Source organism: Hyaena hyaena, unplaced genomic scaffold (genome assembly GCF_003009895.1).
Source record: "Hyaena hyaena isolate Hyena2069 unplaced genomic scaffold, ASM300989v1 scaffold_612, whole genome shotgun sequence".
Taxonomy (NCBI): Eukaryota; Metazoa; Chordata; class Mammalia; order Carnivora; family Hyaenidae; genus Hyaena; species Hyaena hyaena.
This window is the reverse complement of record NW_024081246.1, coordinates 981,663-1,000,203: the sequence shown is the minus strand read 5'-3', so window position 1 is coordinate 1,000,203 and position 18,541 is coordinate 981,663. Positions and strand designations below refer to the sequence as shown.

The following is an 18,541-nucleotide window of genomic DNA, read 5'->3' as shown; positions in this document are numbered from 1 at the left end:
ACGGACCACAGGGACCTCGTTTTCAAAGACGCAGAACTCACTGGTCCAACCTGCCTCGCAGCCACCGATGCCATCACTTGGCATTTTCTTGCATCTGTTCAGGGGGCCCCTGCTGGGTGTGGGGAGAAGGCCCCCTCGCTCAGCCCCTCCAGGCCCTCATCCCCCAGGGCCGCGTCTCTGCCCTCACACCACGCGCACTGCTGACCTAGTTCCCACCCCCCGTCTCCATGCCCACTGACGCAGCCGTAGTGGGGGTCCCATCTCCTTGTCCTTCAAAGCAACAGACATGGCTTTCCTATTGTCTCCTGACAGCCAGGGAGTCCCAGTCCCTGCCCGGTGTGGGGAGGAAGGTTAGACAGAAAACACACACGGGGGCGCCCAGTGGCTCAGTCGGTTGAGCATCTGACTCTTGGTATCAGCTCAGGTCATGAGCTCACAGTCCCAGGATTGAGACCCACATCAGGCTCCACGCTTAGCCTGCTTGAGATTCTCTCTCTGCCCCTCCCTCCATTGCATGCATGCACTCTCTCAAAATGAGTAAACATTAAAGAAGAAGAAAGAAAGAGAGAAAGAGAAAGAGAGAGAGAGAGAGAAAGAGAGAAAGAGAGAAAGAGAGAAAGAGAGAAAGAAAGAAAGAAAGAAAGAAAGAAAGGAAGGAAGGAAGGAAGGAAGGAAGGAAGGAAGGAAGGAAGAAAGAAAGAAAGAAAGAAAGAGGAAGAAAGAAAGCAGTACAACACCCATTCTTTCTGGCCGCCCTGAGCNAAAGAAAGAAAGAAAGAAAGAGGAAGAAAGAAAGCAGTACAACACCCATTCTTTCTGGCCGCCCTGAGCTCCCCCACCACCACGGTGCCAGCCTCCTGTCTCTGAGCACCTCCCTCACCGCCCCCCCACTCCCCTACATGGACAAGCACTTCCTCTCTGCCTCTCTTTCCTCCCCTACGCACCCTTCTGGGGAACGCACCTCACCCCACAGCCGCAGATACAGTGGAAACCAGATACAGCACTAGCAACGGAAACTCCCCAGGATGCTTATCGATCATGGTGATGGACATAGCATTTGTGACACCAGGGGGTTACTTGTGTTTAAAACTTGCATCAGATGGGGCGCCTGGGGGGCTCCGTCAGTCAAGCGTCGACTTCAGCTCAGGTCATGATCTCACGGTTCATGGGTTTGAGCCCCACATCGGGTTCTGTGCTGACAGCTCAGAGCCTGGAGCTGCTTCGGATTCTGTGTCTCCCTCTCTCTCTGACCCTCCCCGGCTCATGCTGTCTCTCTCTCTCGCTCAGAAATAAATAAAAACATTAAAAAATAAATAAAGTAAAACCTGCCTCAGACTCTCTGAGTCCACAACCCAGAACAATAATGTATCAAGGAAAATAATCAATGTTGGAGGAGGCTGGGGGTGCTAATTTTGGTATAAAAGTAACTGCCTAAAACGTCTTAAGTCGTTTAGTACAGAAATTCCTTAAATGTGCAGTAAAAATACTTAACCTGTTCGTTGGGATTTTTATGAGAAAACTAAATCTTTTGGCCACTTTTTGTCGTATCGAAGAAAGGAATAAATAAGATCACTCGTGACTGAGAAGCTACAACATGGCACCCGGGGAACGTGCTCACAGGCCAGGGGAAGCGGCTGGTACCTTGACGTGGTCTGTAACGTTTTTAAACCTATCACGGGAAAGAAAAATAGCAGAAGTTTATAATAAAGGGAGAAAATTAAGAGTGACTGATTTTCAAAAGAGGGGCCAGAAGCTCACTGTCGCCGGGTCGGGTCCTCTGTTCTCGCAAGTGCAGGGCTGCGGCCAAGTCCGGTCCAGGAGGATAAAAATGGAACGCGGATGCAGACACTGACCTTCCGCAGAAGAGACACCGTTTTCTCAAAGGCTAATGATTGAAATGTGCGTCTGCTGCTCTCAGGACACCAGAGATGCCGGTGGACAAAGCCGTGCGTTTTCGAGCTCACCCGGCCCGCCTGCCCTGGGCAGGAGCAGAAGTTGGGGCCAGAGACCCGTGCAGACGGGACGCGCCCTCCGGGTGGGCGTGGAGCCAGACCAGGCGGGAGCCAGGGGGAGACGGGACGCACCCTCTGGGTGGGCAGGAGCCAGGGGGAGCCAGGCCCCTGTGCTTTTGCTCCCGGCAGGGCTGAGGCTGACCCCTCACACCTCACCCTCTTCCCTCCACTTCCCCTGGGCCTTCCTCGGACTCCATGTCCCGCCTCTGTGAGCCCCAAGGAAGGAAGCAGGGGGTGCAGGGGCCCAGCGTGCATCAGGCCCTGTACCCACACGTCATGCCCGTCGTGTGGCTAAGGAGTCGGGGGTCTGAGGTCAGACGGCTAGGAAGTCGGTGTCACGTGATTTCCAATCACATCAGCCCGTGCCCCTCACTCCGCCTCCCGCCCTCCCCCACGGGTTATTAAGGGCGTCCCCCACCTCGTCCTGGGACAACGGACAGTGATCCAGTGACAACAAAGCTGACTCCGCGGTCACAATCTGTGACCGGTGCTCAGAAGGGTCCCAACAGCAGACAAGCCTCCAGGGAGAGGGGCAGGAGGAAAACACGTGATGTAGCACCTGAAGGATGCACAGTAGCTGACCGGAGAGGGCACAGAACATTCTAGAGGCCGGGCGAGCCGGGCGCAGGGGCGGAGGAGACGGGGCTGACGGAGCTGAATCGAAGGCCGGCGGGGGGGGGGGGGGGGGGGGGGGGGCACGGGCGCGTGACCCACCTGGTCCACGGGCACCTCCACCTGTACGTGCCTGTCTTCTTTGACCTCTGGCGCCCCCTGGGCTTCCGTGCTCGGAGTGTGGGCTTTGTACACGTCACCTTCTGGAGAAAAACAACACACGTGGGCTCTCAGGCCAACACCCACTGCGCAGTTTCTGACCCAAACCAACATCACAGACTGACATTCTGAGCTTGCCATACCCGGGCCCCAGGTCCACACCCCTGTCTCCACGAAGCTCCCAGACCCTGAAGTCACAGTCATCACTGTGACCTACCCACCACGGGACTCCGTCCTGGGGACGAAACACAGTGAACGCTCGACACAGTGTGTCCGGTTAGCTCGGTGAGGAACGAACACACAGCAACCCCAGACGGCGGGCCATGTTCCGAGGACATGTGCCTTTGTTACTTCAAAACTACGCCAACAACTTATTTGCGAGTAATGAGTGAAAGGAGTCTAGGATTTGAATGAAATGAGTTGTAACAAACGAGGGCCGACAGATAAAAGCCAGCACACCAGATTACAGCTGGGTGGCTTATCTGCTTACAGAATCCGGAGGTTCTTGAAATCTTCACCCCCACCCCAGCAAGAAGAGGTGACGCAAAAGGGAAAAGAGGCCGAGGCTTCCTTCAACACCCAGAGGGTGTAACCGCGGCCCTGAAGGTCTCAGCAACCCAGTGTGGGGATGGGCCACAGCTCATTCCACTTCTTCTTGCCCGTCCCCCTCCCCTTCCTGGCCCTCAGCCCCAGGAGGACCGTCCCCCAGCCCTGGGCTACGGGTGGGGGTGGGGGCGCTGATCCCAGGGAAGGGATGAGGAGGAGAAGGCAGAAGGCGGCATCCGTGGGGAGCTCACAGTGTTCCCGGTCCTCCTCTGTGCGCTTGACAATTAACACTCATGCAAGCTGCCCACTTGACTACTGTGCCTGTCGGTAGACGAGGAATTTGCCTAGGACCTCAGGCTTGAGAGGGCACAGCTGGACCCTGGGCCCCAGCACAGCACACCGCCTCCCAGAGGGAAGGGCAGCCCGAGCCGTGGAGGACAGACTTTGCCAAGAAAGACATTTCACATGCACTGCTTAAACTCTCTACTACTGTTGATACGTTGCAGTATTCTACGGTATAACCTATAGTACTCTGTAGCATAACCTATAGTACCCTGTGGTATAACCTGTAGTACTCTAGTATAACCTACAGTACTCCGTAGTATAACCCACAGTACTCCAGTATAACCTACAGCACTTCCTAGTATAAGCTACAGAACTATAGATTCAATAGGCTCTGGCGTGACGCCCACCCTGGCCATGGTCAGGTTGCATCAGAACGTGGTGATGGCCATGCTCACCGAGCAGGAACACTGGTTAAGGAGGGACGGCTCAGCGCCCGCATGCAGACCAGAGCCTGGCGCACTGCGAGAGGACGCCTTCACCTGGGATGGGAAGGCCCGAAGGGGGTGGGCGGGGAGCAGGCGAGAGGCGGCAGGGACCCCTCAAGTCTGCAGCCTGGAACCGAGCAGAGGGCTCCAGGGAAGCCAGCACACCATCAGAGCAGAGAGGAGGAGCCGTAGGGAGCACACAGGGAGGGAAGGGCTTTAAGGAAAATGACCTCCAAATGTTGCCAGATGCTGCAGAGAAGCAAAGGGGAGCCCTCCTTCCCCTGGGCCTCTTCCTAACCAGCCACTGTCAAAATGCCTGTGACACCCGCTGATGGAACATGGGGCTGGCTCACAGCCAGGGCTCAGCCCCCCCCAGCCAGGGCTCAGGCCCCCACCCAGCCAGGGCTCAGGCGCCTCCCAGCCAGGGCTCAGGCCCCCCCCCAGCCACGGCTCAGGCCCCCCCCAGCCAGGGCTCAGGCCCCTCCCAGCCTGGGCTCAGGCCCCTCCCAGCCAGGGCTCCAGCCCGCCCCCAGCCAGGGGTCAGGCCCCCACCCAGCCATGGCTCAGGCCCCCACCCAGCCAGTCAGGCCCCTCCCAGCCAGGGCTCAACAGAGTAGAAGCAGGAGCAGAGCAAGGGTTTTCTTAATTATTCCATTTTAAAATCAGCTCCAAAGTTTAATCTTTTAAACATCCCTCAGACTCAAAGAGTAAACCCAGACCATTCAAATGGAGTTTAGTTTCACGTCTCCCTCCAAAGTCTGACTTGTTTGTGGGTTTATTGCCTGCCTGGTCCTCAGGGAGAGCACGCCCTGCCCTGATGTCCACAGAGGCACAGAGTTACTGTACTGATCTGGGAGGGCTTCCTGGTAGAGAGTGCCACTGCCTTCAGCCCTGGAACATTGTTTTTCTCCTCTCACTACAGGGCCCCTCGAGCTGAATGTCTCATTAATACATCAGATAGTCATGCATCAGGAGTTAAAATCAGATGGTTACAAGTCATATCTTTGCAGCGAACGTGGCCCCCAAAAGACACATTCTTAAAAGAGTAACATTTTTTAGGGCAGCAGCCAAAGTTCACATTACCTGCACCGCATTGGGACGAAGTTTCTACCAGCACCTTCTTCTTCCCCTCTGTGGCGTAAAACACAGAATCCCGTTCCTTATCGGGAATGCTGTCATACTTGTGCGGCTCTTTTCCTTTGGAATCCTCCTAAGGCACAAATCAAGAATAAGAGGTGTGTTAGGAACAGCAGCGTCCCAGTCACTGTGCGACGATCAGGGCGAGCACGCGGCCTCGTCCAGGAACCAGGAAGAGGCGTCCCTTCCAGCACCATCTGGACTGCTCTGCCCCTGACGCTTCTCTCCGGCAAAGTGGCAAAATCACTTGTCTCCCAGGGTAAGGACAGCGCCTCACGGGGGGGGCTGTGCCGTCCTACTAACCTAAGATGCCCACACACCCGACAAAATGAGGGAAAGTTCTGGAAGGGAGCAGGAGAGTCTGAGCGGCCTGTGTGGTTTTAGACACACCTAACAGCCTAATAAAAATCACCACTTCAACAACTACAAAACTATTCCTGCTGGAACTTCCAGGCAAAGGGGAGCGTCTCTGATTTAAAAAAAAAAAATTTAAATTTTTTAAATGTGGCAGGTTCATTTTGGGTTAAGATAAAGGGAAACTCAGATATCTTTAAAAATCTTCAGACCGGAGTGCCCGAGCATGGGGGGATCACAGGGTACGACGAACTAATCCCGCGCACCATCCCGGCTCCGTCCCATGAACCATCTTCACAATACAAACCGGCCCCTGGGCGGCTCAGTCAGTTAAGCGTCGACTTCGGCTCAGGTCATGATCTCACAGTCTGTGGGTTCAAGCCCCGCGTCGGGCTCTGTGCTGACAGCTCAGAGCCTGGAGCTGCTTCCGATTCTGTGTCTCCCTCCCTCTCTGCCCCTCCCCCACTCACGCTCTTTCTCTCTCAGAAATAAAACATTTAAAAAAAAATACAAACCGTCTCAAGGTTCTCCTTAGCCCTGCCTTCCCCCAAGTATTTGGAGTGAGGGCAGGCGGGGCTGTTTAACGGAGATTTCTCCTGAGCTCCCTGTGGCTCCTGAGAAAACACCGTCAAGCTAAAACACCTACCTTGTGCCACTGATAGATTCACGATGCAAACCGCCCGTGTTGTATTCACACGGAAATTCGAGTGTGAAAACCGCCCCACGACCAAATACAAGACCCAAGCAAAATCTGTCTACGAGTTTCAAGGGGCTTTCCTCAAACTTGAAGTCATGCTCGTAAGTAGAGGAACCAGGCTCAGAGACAGAACTCAGTCGGCCCGCGCGCTGGAGGGAGCCGGGGCTGCGATTCTGCAAACCCGCTTCACTCTCCGAGCATCACCGACATCTCTTTCTTGCGATCGTTTTCTGTGTCGTCAGCCTCTCAGACAAAGACGGCATGTATTGAGTGTGCTTTCCCGGAAGTAACACTCAAGGGACGGGACACAGAAATCATGTTGGCCTCCTCACAGGGACACGAAGGCAGCGCTTAGTACAGAGCAAAGCACACGGCGAAGGCCAAGACCGTCCACCGCCCGGCCACCAGCCCGTCACCCCAGGCTCCGGCCACGAGAGGAAAATGAGCTGGTCCACAGCGACCTGCAAGGTCACAGAGACACACAGAGCTTGGGGCCAGCACCATGGCAGGTGAAGAGAGGGCACGATGTCAATAAATCGATTTTACTGTTGACTCTCACACCTTACCTAAGTACCTGAAGGAAACGAGTTTTTAAAAGCACCGTCTTTCTGGGGGCGCCTGGGTGGCTTAGTCGGTTGAGCGTCCGACTTTCGCTTAGGTCATGATCTCGCGGTTCGTGGGTTCGAGCCCCGCGTCGGGCTCTGTGCTGACTGCCAGCTCAGAGCCTGGAGCCTGTTTCAGTCTGTGACTCCCTCTCTCTCTGACCCTCCCCTGCTCACGCTGTCTCTCTCTCTCTCCTAGAAATAAATAAAACATTAAAAAAAAAATAAAAATAAAAATAAAAGCACCGTCTTTCCACAACGTCCAGTGAAACCTGGAGCCGCCCTGGTTTGGCTTCTCGCCAAGTCTTGGCCCAAGGCCTGGCTTGTCCCCTGTCCCCAAGGACACCCTGAGGCACTCGCCCCCACGCCCAGTCCCACGCCCGGTCTCCTTCCTCCCCTTCGTCCAGCACTGGACGCGATCTTCATCTCTGGGTGCTTTTCTAGGATGTTTTTATTGACCTGTGTGTGCCGGGCAAACACCGTCTGGCACGTGGTCACCAGAACACGGGCCGAGCCCTCTGCTTTCCTCGTCCCCGGGAAACACAATCCACGCTCAGTGACGTGATCCCAGCACTTGCTCTACATGTTCGCTGATTTCATGAACTGAGTAAGAAGATGTGGGAAACGCGGGGGCACAGGAATGAGCAAAGACAGGCGAGGGCTTGACTGAGCTCACATCACACACACAGGCCTGCACCGCCGGCCCAGCCTGCCTTCTGGTGCCCACGGGGAGCCCCCACACACCCCGCTGCCCCTCCGGGCCCCCCCTGGATGTTTCTGCAGAGCCACCACCTGCTGGGTGCGTCAGGCAGGCTCACCTCCAGACCCTGCCCCAGCGCCGCCCGCGCCCCACCTGGCGGCTCTCAGGGCCCCACGGCCTCGCACCTGCAGCTGCCGCCCACCCGCTGCCCTCTGGCCAGCGCTCCCCTGGCACCGGCCGGGGCCGCCGTCAGCTTTACACGCACCCGCCGCTGCAACGGACACTCCACGTATCTCTTAACGGTCAGAGCAACGCGCGTTCACAGCGGTTCGTAGAATCGATGGGTTGAGCAGGAAAACAGAATCTGTTTCGATTTAGAACTTTTAGACGCCGCCCTCCACTGCCTGCTCCTCTTGCCCCGACTCCAGAGTGGAAATCAAGGCGGGCACCTTACAAAGGCGGCAGGTGCCGCTTTTCCATTTCATTTTCCTTTTTCCTATAAAAACATTTCCAGAAAACATACCGGAGGCTCACTGTGTTTCTTTCTCTGTAGTGCTTTAGGAACTACCATTTTTCTCGGGAGCCCATTTCATCTGCTCTCGCCCTGCTTTCCCGCTGTTGTGACCGACAGTCTGGCTCGGGCGCATCTCCACACCACCAGAAGCCCACACAGATGAGTCCTGGCGGCCGCGTGATGCTGCTGTGGTCTCGATGGTTTGGGCCTACAAACGTCAGTTCCAAAGACTCACTCCACACTGCACTTTACAGTTTAGACCCAGTCATTAAAGTGTGTGTGTACCGTTGTGTGCATCTCTATGACTGTTTCACACACACACACACACACACACACACACACCTTTAATTTGTCAATGTTTTTCTCTTCATTTCTGTTCACTGCCAACTTTTTCTGTGCTCTATGCCCAAAAGAGAAGTAGGTAATATTGATGGCCTGGTTGTGGATGTGACATAAATACAATGCTTATTAATTATTCACTGATGTGTTACAGAGGCTTGCACATTAAAATATTCATTTTAATCTAGGAATGCAGCTTTAAACATTTATTAAATGAGCCTCACTTCTTTGGAAAGTAATAGACACAAAATCACAGTAAATGCAGTTGCTGTAAAACCGAATCTGCGCTAACAAAATTAGAATAGGTTCGTTCAGGGGCACCTGAGTGGCTCAGTCGGGTAAGCGTCCGACTCTTGGTTTTGGCTCAGGTCATGATCTCACGGTTCACGTGAGTTGTGGGTTCAAGACCCTCATCAGGCTCTGTGCTGACAGTGCAGTCTGCTGGGGAGTCTCTCTCCCTCCCTTTCTCTCCCTCCCTCTCCCTCCCTCCCTCTCTCTCTCTGCCTCTCTCTCTCTCAAAGTAAATAAATAAACATTAAAAAACAAAGAATAGACTCATTCAGTTATTTTCATGGGACTAAAACAGTCACAGCTCAACTTAATTGACCCCTGGGGCCACCCTGACCTCTCTCGTTTTCTCACACCCACGACCACCCAGACGCACCTGTGCTCCTTCCCAGTACTTTGTCTTCTCATTTCATGGAATCAACTGCCATGAATCCTAAGACACATGGTTATTTTACGTACTGCTAAGAAACAAAGCAAGCTGCCAGCCAAGGAGGCCACACTGCTTCCGTGTAACCTAGGGGCTCTGCTTTCTGCCTCCTGGAAAAGCCCTTGGACAACTTCTGGACATGGATGCTTATCACATCCCACACCTGTGCATAAAGCAAGGGGACAATGTACCAGAAATAAATTACTCGAATCTTCTCAAGATTTTACACCCAGTGTCAGGCTCTCCTGAGACTTTTTTTCTTTTTTAACGTTTATTCATTTTTGAGAGACAGAGACACAGAGCATGAGCAGGGGAGAGGCAGGGAGAGAGGGAGACACAGAATCTGAAGCAGGCTCCAGGCTCTGAGCTGTCAGCACAGAGCCCAACGCGGGGCTCGAACCCACGAAGCTTGAGATCATGACCTGAGCTGAAGTCGGATGCCCAGCTGATTGAGCCACAAAGGGTCCCCTCTCCGGAGCCATTTCTGCCTCAGAGTTGAATATGTCTGTGCTTTGCCAGGCAGTGTGGGCAGAGTGCACACCATTATCTCTGGAATTTTCTCCCAAGAGTCAGGCTCTGCACATTTTGAGGCTGGTGCCTTCTTGCCTAGAGCGTGGGAAACAACCCTTCTCCTCCTACCGCAGTAGCAAAACGTGCCAGACAAATATGGCAGACTGCTTCCTGGCCATCAGGCCCCTCCCTGGACGCAGATGAGGGGTGCAGAGTGGGTATACCTTGGCTGCACCCCTCCACCGAGGGAGAGTCTGTTCCTCGACCTCCTGGAATCTTGCAGCCACGTGGGTGACAATCAGCACCAACCCCCGGACACTCCCCTCAAGGCAGCCCAAACACCCCAGCCCACGAACCCTGCACCGAACGCAGCCACAAGTAAACCGCCCCAGCTGCCCCAGACCCACCCAGCCAACCCGCGGGAGCCAGAGATGTAGTAAATCACTGGTGTTTGAGTCCCCTGGGCTTCAGCATGGCTCGTAATAGATTACATGCGCAGTAATAGATTACTGAACTTGGATCTTCAACCGCGTGTGGGTAACTTCCTTTCTCGGTCCCCGTAAGAGTTGGTTGTTGCTTTGCAAAAAATAAGGGATTAAAAAGAACAGACTCGACTAACATCAGGTTGCTGTTCTATCTTTGTGCTTTCTGGGAACACGATTTTGAATCATATCAAACCGCCCTGGGGAGATTTGCTGAGCAACCAAACTCTACGTGTGTAGGGCCAACCACAAGCACACCTCAGCCGCAGACGGTGAGAGGGGCCGCGCTAGCCGGGGCTCACCGCCGCCTCCATGGCAACAAGAGCGGCCAGTGGGCATCCACATGGATGTGTCCTATTCAGCACAGAAAAGAGACAAAGGAAGTTTAATGAGTGAGAAGCAGAAAACAAGGTATATAAGCAAGTAAAGAGGCAATTGTATGCACCATGATGTGGCTGCTGCGACTGATTCAGCCTCATGCTGCCAAACAGTGGAGCCTGGCACGAGGGATAGACTCCATCCCCAAAAACGTACCCCTTCCTCTCATGGGGCAAAGGTTTATTAAGTACGGAATTCTCAGCTCAACATACCATGCAGACCTTCACACAAACGACGAGTAGGGTAAAATATCTTGACAGGTGTTAAAATCAATGCCTGGTGTTTTCTTTTAGGACTTTCCGTTTTCTGGAATAAAATGTGCTCTGCTGTTCCACGCCTTATGCACTCACTCTTATGTCACAGAAAACTTTCAATGATAGATATTTTTTTCTAAAATAACATATCTGGGGCTGCCCGGGTGCCTCAGTCTGTTAGTGTCTGACTATTTCGGCTCAGGGTATGATGTCTCAGTTCACAAGTTCAAGCCCTGCATCAGGCTCTGCATTGACAGTGTGGAACCTGCTTGGGATTCACTTTCTTTCTTACCCCTCCCCTGCTTATGCTCATTCTCTCTCTCTCTCTCTCTCTCTCAATCAATAAACTTTAAAATAAATAAACTAAAATAACACATTTTGTTTGCATTGCTGTGTATGCATATTTGCAGTCATAATGTTAAATATCACCATCAAAACCTGTTACCTTTCCAGTGACAGATCTCCAAGAGAAGAGAAAGAAATACAGACAGTATCAGAAGAAACACATCTCAAATTTTTGAATAAATAGAACAAATATGTAATAAAAGAAAAAGAAAATTGTATCCCTACCAACAAGGACACAACAACATAACTAAAACAGTAAGGACAACCACGAACTACTGGTTCAGGTCTCTGTGTGCTCAGAAGCTTCCAGAACCACGGAAGTATGAGATTTCGAGGTTGTACCATTCGTGCTAAGTATCAGCTTCAAACTCAGTGCCCACACCCCATGTGAGCTGGTTACAGCACCTGAGAAAGACTCCGTGAGGCTGGAATCGTGTGCACATCCCCGTGGGCTCTCTGTCCCCCCGACACCTGCCCCCTTCTCTGAACCACGCGACGACCTGCACTGTGTTCGCCCATCTCCACGTGTCGCTTACTCCCTGCCCCCAAACCATCACCCTGTGCATGTGACCCATTCACACACATGTTTCATCATGAGACCAGGCCATGCGTCATCTGTCCTAACAAGATGAAGCACATCCTTGGGGCAGAATCACTTCTATCATTTTCGTGTTCTCAATGATTCTCATTCTTTCGTTCATTCAACAAACACTTAATACTAAATGCAACCCACAGAGAAAGGAAATCAAAAATAAATAAGACGATCGTTCAGCTCAGGATGCTACCAAAACAACAACAGTTGATTCAGGAAAACCTTGACGCCAAAGCCAGACAAAAACAACTTGAAAAATAAGTATTCCAGGCTAATCTCATTTATGAATGGACACGCAAAAATCCCTTACAAAATTTAGCAGAACACATTCTGACAAGCATTTGTTAGCAGTAAGGCTTTTTCGGTGAAGGCACTCGGGGAAAGGAGCGAATTTGGCATGAACAGTCAGGTCAGCTGTGTTACCATCGCCAGCAACACGGAGCTCCCTGGGTGCAGTGTGGACAGGCAAGGTGTGGCCTCGTCCACCGCTGGACTCTCACTAGGCAAATTCCATGGGGCTCATGGACATCAGGAAGCACAAGTATTTCCAAGAGCACGGGCAAGACAGTGATTATGAAATCCAAGCTGCACCAGGAAAAAAGCCACTTCAGGGCTGGCCACTAGATATTGGAAAATAGAGATCAACACATGGGGGCACAGGTTTCGAGGCTGATAAGGGTCAGTACGGAGGGTGCCTGAGCAAAGAGGCTGGAAAGCCAGGAATGGGCAAATAGTAGACATTTAACAGCCTTACTTAATAAACACGAAGGTCAGTAGAGCCAATGAAACACAGCTTATAAGGTGGTGGGGGTATGTAGTCATATATACACAGGTGATAAATACCCGCATGACCGCCAAGATCTGGCTTCTACCTGCCCGTCCAGGCTCTTATCCTGACACCTGCTGGCCATTCTTCTCGTGCTTTATGTGCAACACACATGCACACGCGAGGGCACACACACGGTGTGCATGCGTGTGCACACACGTGCATGCACACACACAGTGAGCTGCGCCTTGGCCCTGAGATGCCCCCTTCCAGCTGCCCTCAGGCTCAGGGCTTGGCCCCTCCCTCCTGTCTGTCCCCACACCACCCATCTTCCTCGTGACACTCACTGTGTCACAACTCCGCGTGCCTCCTGGGTCTACACTCAGAGCTCCAATGCCTCACTGGCCACACGCATAGGGGCAAGCCTGGCCCAGAACCCTATGCCCAGAAGCTGGGGTCCCCACCGCAGGGCCTCTCCAGGGAGGCATCCTTATCAAGGTCAGGGGCACCAGAGTCATCCACACTTCTTGTCTTCACTGTGCAAAAAGTACTTACTTTTTTCTTTTCTCTTGAGTACTTCTCGATGTCCGCATACTTTCTGAAAGACAAAAGGTAGTCAGCTAGAAACTGGTAAAGATCAGCCAAACAGCATCTTCTGAAACGGTGGACTCTGTAGCCGTGGCTTGCAGGAAGACAAGGCCACGGAGAGGGTGCGTCCAGTGTCCTGATAGCCCGGGCTCACATCGACAGCCGTTTCCCAGCCTCAGGAGCAGAAATGTTTCCTCCCATTTCTTCCCCAATGAGGTTCCTCGGTTTCCTTCCCGGAGACCTTGGAAAATCCAAGGGATCTCCACGTACCAGTGTGGGGCTCTGGCCCACGGGCAGCATGTTTACAGGCACCTCTGTCCTAGACCTTTTATACCACCATGGGGGGAAAGCCTAACATTTTTGAGGTTTTTAATTTTTTTTAAGTCTGTTTAGCTTTTTTTAGAGAGTGTGCACAAGTGGGGGAGGGGCAGCAAGAGATGGAGAGACGTGGGGCTCGAACCCATGAACCATGAGATCACGGCCTGAGCCGAAACCAAGAGTCAGTCGCTTAACCAACTGGGCTGCCTGGGCACCCGTGTTTTTGAGGTTTCTGACACCTGACGGTCACTCCCACAAACACGATTTCTCACTGTGGCCTGTGTCACATGCGTCACCTTCTCCCTGGGCTGGAGAGGAGGCACAGCTAGGAGACAGAGGGTTTGGTCAACCCCACACCGCTGATCAGGGGAAGAACAGAGACTCCGAGCCCGTCTGAAACCCAGTCCAGCCTCCCTCCACCGCATGGCAGACCCCTCGTCTAACGGCCGCCGTGGGGCAGGGGCCCAGCTCCTGATTCCTCTGCAGGGGGCTGACCTCCACCGCTGGCACACAGGAGGGGCACTTCTGGCACAGCCCCCAGCTGACGGGCACCTCCCTCCCACAGGGTGTATGGGGAATGGACTTCAGTCTCTTAGCAGCTCTGTGGACGCCCTTCCTCTCAAGCCCCAACCTCTTCCGCGAGGAGAAAGATATTTAAGCGACTGACTGACCCGGTCCAGGGTTCGGCACATGAACAGACGACAGGAAATAACAAAACCCATTGAGAGACGGGGGCCTCGTGCCGGGAACAGGGGACACAGAGAACTGTTCACCTCATTCCAAAGCCCCTAAGGGGTTTCCACCCACCATGCAGTTAGGACAGTCGCCAATGACTTGGCACGTAAGTAAAATCGGGAAACAGCCATGCCACCAGGCCCGGAGGCAGGACCCTGACCTCCCCACCTGCCGTGGGGCCTCGCCCGTGGACAGGACACGAGGAGCCACTCTCTGCCCCCAAGCGGAAACCCCAACAGCACATGAGTGCAAACAGGCGTGAGGTCGTCATAGACACGGTCCCTGGGGGTGTCTCAGAGTCCCAGGCCCCAGGGGGGAACTTAAGGTCGGGGCAGGGGGACCATCTGCCTGTTTCACCAGGAGACGAACTCTGACAGCTCCTTTTCCTTCCCTGAGATAAGGACCCTAAGAAGCAGCCACAGGGAGGGTCCCTGGCAGCCCATCAAATAGTTGCTGCTGATGCACGTGGTTCAAACACACCCCTGGGCCTGAGCACTCACGGCTGCAAAGTCCGGCTGACCGCTCCTCTCAGCCAGACCAGGGAGCGCCCTGGGTGCGGAAACGGGGGCGGGCGCCCGAGTTAAACACTGCATCAGGCAGACTCCGGAAGGAGGGCTGCGTGGGCACTGGACTGAGGCACCTGGCGCCCGGGGACCAGAGCCATGGCTGGTCTGCCCCCTGGCAGCTCAAGGGCGTTTCTGGGAGGCAGCCTGTCTGTCATCCCAAGCCCCACCCTCTCTTCTTACGGGGCCCAAAAGCAATGGACTCAGCCTTAGCTCTAATGCCGGGACTTGAATATGGAACAAAAACTTGAGGATATGGATCAGTATACACCCCTGGACTCCGGTCTTGCGGGTCACGTCCTTGGTGACCCACCACTGAGCCTGGACAGCCTGTACGAACACACAGGAGTCCATCAGGAGCTGTAGCCCCGTGGAGCCCCAGACTAACAACCAGGTTTCTGTATCTGGCCAACACAACGTCAGAAAGTCAGGACGTGCTCTGGACCGTTGGCGGGCCTGTGGGCATTTGGAGCGGGAAAACTGAGGCTCTAGCACACACACAACCGAGAAGCGAGGTGGGTGGAGCACTGAAGTCTAAGGAAGCATCAAATGTAATTGTGCCCTGAGAACGTAAGTCGGACACCTTATCAGGCGACTTCAAGGCCCACGAACTGTGAGAACTGCAGGCAGACACGGAGTCCACGCCCGTCTCCGTGAGCATCCGTGCAGGACCCTGGGCAAGCAGGTCAGAGCCCGAACGCCAGGCTGGCCTCCAGGGTAACGCCGCTGGGCGTCCCTCGGGCACCGGAGAACATTGGCTCTCATTCTGGAGCTGGCTGGCCTGCTGTTTTCACCAGAAGAGCCTGCTGCCCCCACAGACTCTCAATTTCAGACCAGAAGCTACCGGCCAGATGAACTGGGTGCAGGAGGGAGCCCTGGGCTATCACGACTGTGCCCGGGGCCGGGGCTGCGACTGGTTTGCACGTGAGACTCTTCTCTCTACGACTCCCAGTGTCCCCGGAGAAAGGGCAGCGCCTTCCACACGAGGGCTTACCGTCCTTGTGAATATAGCAGACAACAGGAGTCCCTCCGTGCCTAATTTTGGAAATGCAAAACCATGCCGTCTATAAAACGAGACTATCACGTTTCACTACAGGAAAACAGCCAATAGCTGAACTGGCCGTACAGGGACGATCCTGGGGAGAAGGCAGATTTCACCCACTCGGGAGATAAAGGTATGAAATGTGCTCACTGTTGGACCTCACTGGGCACCTTTGCGGATTTCCAGTAAGGGAAATATTTGAAGGTCTCCAGTCCCACCGCCACGTAAAAGTGGTTGTCTTGCAAATCCTTCGCGTTGTTCAGAAGATGTCCATTCATTGTAAATAATCTGTGAAGAAAGAAAGAAGAAGTGGACCAGAGGCTTCCGAGCAGCGATCTCAGGACTGGGGGCGTCTCTGCAGACAGTACGACTGGGATGCGGGCCACTGGCGGGCGAGCTGATGAGCTCGTAAGCAAGCGAAGTCCAAACAAGCTAATTAAAGCCTGGGGGGAGGGAGTGGCTGCCTTTCCAGGGCTAGGCTTCCCTTCCAGTTTTAGACTTTTTAATTAAAGTATATTTTTAATTATGTACAAGTGCTCAGAGGCCCTTGAGAACATTTTAAGCTCCTGGTTGGTGTTCAATTAATTTTAACTAATAACAGCAAAAATTAATAAAAATTGACTTATTTTGTTACAACAATACTTGGAAAACAAACCAGTATTTTTTAGCAAATAATATGCCTTTTTATAAGCACCAAAAGACTAATATTTGTCTACATTTTATTCTATAGTCTTTTTTGGCAAGTATTCACTCATTAATTCATTCATATAAGAAATTATTTAAGGGGCGGCTAGGCGGCTCAGCCAGTTAAGAGTCCAACTTCAGCTGATGTCATGATCTCAGTTCGTGGGTTCGAGCCCCATGTTGTGCTCTCTGCTGACAGCTCAGAGCCTGAAGCCTGCTTCAGATTCTGTGTCTCTCTCCCTCTGCCCCCTCCCCTGCTCATGCTCTGTTTCTCTCTCTCTTTCTCAAAAGTAAATAAACATTTTAAAAAAAGAAATTATTAATACAGGGGCACCTGGGTGGCTCAGTCAGTTAAGCAACCAACTCTTGATTTCAGTTCAGGTCATGATCTCACAGTTCATGGGATCAAGCCCCACATTAGGCTCTGTGCTGACAGTTCAGAGCCTGCTTGGAATTCTCTCTCTCCTTCTCTCTCTCTGCCCCTCCCCACTCGTGTGTGTGCTCGCTCGATCTCCCTCTCTCTCTCTGCCCCTCTCCTCCTGTGTGCACTCAAGGTCTCTCTCATGCACACGCACACGCAAAGTAAATAAACATTTCTTTTAAAAGAAATTAGTCGATCCATTCAATGCTGAGCACCTATTATGCACTAGACAACAAGGTAGGCCCTGTCTTGGATAAAAATACGGGTAAGGCTGGGGCGCCTGGGGGGCTCAGTCGGTTAAGCGTCCAGCTTCGGCTCAGGTCATGATCTCATCGTTCATGGGTTTGAGCCCCGTGTCGGGCTCTGTGCTGACAGCTCAGAGCCTGGAGCTGCTTCAGATTCTGTGTCTCCCTCTCTCTCTGCCCCTCCCCTGCTCACGCACTCGCTCTCTCTCTCTCTCTTTTTCTCTCTCTCAGAAGTAAATAAAACATTAAAAAAAAATACGGGTAAGGAAGTCACCACTTCCCTGAAAACCAGGGTTTGTAGACAAACCTAGAAACAGAAATGCGACCAAAGAAGGGAAGACCCGGACTTCCAGGAGGGGGAAACTGGACTCAGCTGTGGGCCTCACAAAGCTGGGGGCGCAGTGCGGGGAGGAGGTGGTAGACGCTCCTCCTGTGAAGATGGTGCCCCGGTAGCAGGAGGGGCGGGACCCGAACCCCGAACCCAGGGGTCGGTTGTCACTGAACGTGAAAGGCACACACAGAATGTGCAGGTTGAAGTCCGGAGCCGGGGAATCTGGGGAGAGGAGTCCATCACTGACTTTGCAGCAGCGAGTGGACACTGATGTGGAAGAGGGACAGGAGCTGAGTGTGAGCAACGTCAGCTGACGGCGGTGGGTGCTGAGGGAGGGAAGGGCCGGCTCGGGCCGCTGCAGCAGGTGTGCGGGGCGGCCGTGGGCCGGAGCGGGGGCGGGAGGGGCGGGTCGCACGGGGGCGCCCTCCTCCGTCCCTCTCAGACCGTAGCGTGGGAACGGCGATGGCTTGCTGCTGTGAGACAGCAGGGCCCCACGCCCGGGGCCTCTGGCTCCTGAGGCCGGAAAGCAGCAGGATGGGTGTCCCCTGACGCTGACGCTGCTCTGGGGACCCAGGAGAGCCGCAGCCCGACACCAGCCCCGCGGGCAGGACCTTCAGGACAGGAGACCGTGAGCAGCCACGGGGGGGCTGTGCGGCCGCGACCAGGAGCGGAAGTCCGCCAAGGGGAAAACGATGTCTGGATTCCGTTCTCCTGCCAGTGCCCGGGCAGCCTGCAGGACCGCACAGCGGGCGCGCGTCCCCGAGGCCGAGTCCGGGAAGCGCTGAGCGGGCGCGGGCGCGGGCTCAGGGTTCTGGGGGCGGGGCGTGGGCTTGGGGCGGGGCGGGGCGCGGGCTCAGGAGGGTGAGGGCTGGCCCGAGGTAGAGACCAGAAAACCCTGGGTCAGGATTAGGCAGGTCCAAGCAAATGCCAGGTTAGTGAGGGAAGGGAGCTCATGCCATGACAGCTTTCCCCAGAGTCCCCAAAGCTGGGATCGTGAACACTGTTATCTTTCTGATGAGTAGGTTAACTGTCACTGCTATTTTAGAAGGCAATTTGGCAACATTTCAAACAACTTTCAAAAGATACATACTTAACCCAGTTTCTAATAGTTTGTCCTATGCAGATAAGAA

General features: G+C 53.8%; 1 protein-coding gene across 5 annotated transcripts in view; it reads right to left on the bottom strand.

Annotated features, from left to right (window-relative positions):
* DCDC2C (doublecortin domain containing 2C) overlaps window positions 1–18,541 on the bottom strand; it is a 79,889-nt gene that overhangs the window by 37,918 nt on the left and 23,430 nt on the right. For all 5 annotated transcript variants that reach the window (XM_039257367.1, XM_039257368.1, XM_039257370.1 and 2 more), the window contains exons 5-8: window positions 15,881–16,018; window positions 13,040–13,082; window positions 5,183–5,309; window positions 2,727–2,827 (exon numbers count right to left, since the gene is read on the bottom strand). In XM_039257367.1, coding sequence (XP_039113298.1) covers window positions 2,727–2,827; window positions 5,183–5,309; window positions 13,040–13,082; window positions 15,881–16,018 — 409 coding nt within the window. The remainder of the gene's footprint in view (window positions 1–2,726; window positions 2,828–5,182; window positions 5,310–13,039; window positions 13,083–15,880; window positions 16,019–18,541) is intronic.